General features: G+C 38.6%; 1 protein-coding gene across 1 annotated transcript in view; it reads left to right on the forward strand.

The window, feature by feature from the left end:
• sec31a (SEC31 homolog A, COPII coat complex component) overlaps positions 1 to 3,352 on the forward strand; it is a 34,348-nt gene that overhangs the window by 4,086 nt on the left and 26,910 nt on the right. Inside the window, exons 5-9 of the mRNA XM_015401381.1 lie at positions 1,306 to 1,401; positions 1,589 to 1,729; positions 1,818 to 1,960; positions 2,951 to 3,050; positions 3,195 to 3,352. Of these exons, the coding sequence (XP_015256867.1) occupies positions 1,306 to 1,401; positions 1,589 to 1,729; positions 1,818 to 1,960; positions 2,951 to 3,050; positions 3,195 to 3,352 (638 nt within the window). The remainder of the gene's footprint in view (positions 1 to 1,305; positions 1,402 to 1,588; positions 1,730 to 1,817; positions 1,961 to 2,950; positions 3,051 to 3,194) is intronic.

Consider the following 3,352-nt stretch of genomic DNA (forward strand, 5'->3'; position numbering starts at 1 on the left):
GATATCAAAAAAGTACTCCAGAGTGTTGTTCAGCATGGGGGTGAGTAGAAAATGAAGGCTAATCATGTTTTGGGTGTACTATTCCTTTAACTTTGGGTGCACCGATTGATCGGCCCGCCAAATTTATCAGCCTTGATTTCCTTAATCCTGGGAGATCAGCCGATGCTTAGATGTAAAGTCGATCTTTTCCACAGATCTTATCTGCTTCTGCAAAGGTCTGAAAATCAATACTTTGGTTGCATCTGGAGGGAAAGAATCAGAGAGCTTTGGAGGGATTCTATTAGTTATTCTATTAGCTGAATAAATTTATGGAAAAATGTGAGAGCATCTGGAGGGAACCAATCGGAGAGCTTTAACTGCAGAAGTTTTTATGGTTTCACGGTTCTGATTAATGCATTTCAGTAAGAAAAGATTGAAATATTTAAGGGGTTTTGGTGATTTTATAACAACTGAAAGTGTCAGTTGTTTGAAAAAAACGTATCTGTCGGAATCAGCATGTCAGGCTTTCTAAACTTCAGGGATGAGAAAGATTGACCGGGAACCTGCAATCGATGCTTCCCTCTAGTGTTAACTATTAAAAACTGTTCCCTTTAACCTTTTCTCATTTTGTCCCCTTTTAACCATTCATTTATTAATGTATTTTATCCATTTATAAAGTTTTTTTGTTTATGAAGATTAATATTTTGGAAAATTTGGATTTTTTTTTCCCTCCCACCATTCCACTCCTTGGGTTTTAATAGCTCAGCAAAACATCAGTTCATCACTTTTTGTTCTTAGATTTGAATTATACCGATAAACTAGCTCTCTTCGTAAAACCTCGAGCTGAAAACATTTAGTCTGTTATATATTTATATTTTTATTGTTAATATTATATTAATGATTGTTTTTCAAGTATTTTCACAGCTTGAATTTTGTTGACCTTTAAATTAAAGGTCGCCTCCCAGAGGGAAAGGTTAAAACATATCCTGCTTTTTTTAAGCTGTATTTTAATTTGTATTTTTTTATATTTTAAAAATTAAATGAGAAAATAAAAATAATCCGAACGGTAGAAAAATAATTGAAGATTTGATATTTAAGCTGAATCGCTCAGCCTAGTTATATAAAAAACTTTCTTTCCCCCTCAACATTTATACACCACCTTTTTCTTTTTGTCCAATAAAAAAGAAACAACTCAATAAAAACTTTCCTGCTTTTATTGAGGCTCATGAAAAAGGTTTAAGAGGAAGGGATTCTTTAGCGAAGCTTGTTTTTTGTTAGTTAAAGCTTCTGGTTGTGATGATTTTTGTTTTGTTGTTGTTTTTTTAGACAAACTTGATTGCATCTGGAGGGAACGAATCAGAAATCTACATCTGGGACATGAATAATTTTGGATCTCCAATGACACCAGGACCTAAAGCACAGGTACATTTACAACATCTTAACTTATTGGTGCTCAATAATAAAGAGAACAGCTGTAAAGCTCTAGGTTCAACCTGGAACTTAAAGACTTCTCTTTTTTTTTAAGGAGTCGATATATCTTTAAATATCAGATTGATTGGAATAAATAGATGATAAATTACTAATATTTTTTTTGTTATTTTGCTTAAAGCCTCAGGAGGACATCAGCTGCGTGTCGTGGAACAAACAAGTCCAGCACATCCTGGCCTCGGCCAGTCCTAGTGGCAGAACCTCAGTGTGGGACCTCCGAAAGAACGACCTCATCATCAAAGTCAGCGACCACAGCAACAGAGTAGGTCCTCCATTGAGCGCACATGGAACACGGTGAAGCGGCTGCATTTTCTTACTCTTCTGCTGTGGTGTCGTGCTTCTGCCTGCAGATGCATTGCTCTGGACTGGCCTGGAACCCTGAAGTGGCCACTCAGCTGGTCTTGGCCTCAGAGGACGACCGGATGCCGGTCATCCAGATGTGGGATTTGCGTTTTGCTACCTCTCCTCTCAAGATTTTAGAGCATCACACACGGTAGGATTTTCTGCTAAATGTTTTCTTCGGCAGCTTGTATTGATTCCTGTAGAGACCATCCGCCTCAGAGAGATACATGCCATCGGTTTAAATTTGGCTAACTTCCTCCATCAAACCAAACAAATCATTTATTTTTTCTTTATTTGCTTCAAAGCCCCCCAGTGTGTAAGATTTAGTCCCATCTAGCCATGCACTAGATTAATTAAAAGCGACCGGGAAGCTTCTTCTGGTTCATTAAGTGTGTAACAGCTACTGCAGAAGCTGAGGAATGTCATAAATATGTCAACATCATGCATGAGTTCCTGTCAGGTGATGAGGTACAAAAACACAAAACTAAAGGCTGCACCATGTCCTTCCCTCTGCTTGAGCTTCTATGGCTTCTGTATTTACTCCGTTTTTTTTCACCAAAACAAACGACAACCCAGAAATACATAAAGGTTTATTTTAAGCAGAGAATTCTTCTACATTTCTTTTTATCTGTTTAATAAAACAGATGAATGAACGGCTAAATAAATCCCCCATGTCCGTCTCCACCTGTTCATTTTCATCTGTTTCATTTTCACCCACAAAAGAGCATTTTTGAAGGTTATCCTTCAACTGAATGTTATTTATTGATGCATTTGTTATTAATGCAATCTGACCAAAAGAGGAAACTGCTGTGATATTTTGTTTTTTGTGATGATGACTGAAAGGAAAGGTGGAACTATTTCTGTTAAATTCTGCCATAGAAATTCAGATGGTTACACTTAAGAAATGAAAACATTATTTTTAATTATTATTATTGAACATTGTAAAAAGCAGCAGGATTTTGACAAAATAATTTCTTTATTTACTATTGAACATTTAGCCACAGTTATGCCAGAACCTTCATAGCTACCAGAACAATGTGGCTCCCTGCATACGTGTTATTTGGTGAAAGTAGGGAATTACAAACACCCTAATCTTTCAAAGGGATATTAAAGCACACGTCTGCCCCTCTTGATCTGACAGGGGAGTCCTGGCCATCGCTTGGAGTCTGGCTGATCCTGAGCTGCTTCTTAGCTGCGGGAAGGACAGCCGGATTCTGTGCTGGAATCCAAACACAGGAGAGGTAACAGTTTTACACACCACTGAGTGAATATGTGTCAGTCTCAGTTTTCTGAGGATTGTTAACCTCACTAACGGAGGCTGCTCTAAAAGCTCTCAATAATAAAATGCTTGATTGATGCTGGAAGATGATTGATGGTTTCTGCAGGTTCTGTATGAGCTGCCCACCAGCAGCCAGTGGTGCTTCGACATCCAGTGGTGCCCCAGGAACCCTGCGGTGCTGTCGGCTGCAGGCTTCGACGGACACATCGACATCTACTCCATCATGGGAGGCAGCAGCCAGGCGCAGAGCCAGAGACATGCAGA

Source organism: Cyprinodon variegatus, unplaced genomic scaffold (genome assembly GCF_000732505.1).
Source record: "Cyprinodon variegatus isolate N-32 unplaced genomic scaffold, C_variegatus-1.0 Scaffold1214, whole genome shotgun sequence".
In the NCBI taxonomy this organism is placed as follows: domain Eukaryota; kingdom Metazoa; phylum Chordata; class Actinopteri; order Cyprinodontiformes; family Cyprinodontidae; genus Cyprinodon; species Cyprinodon variegatus.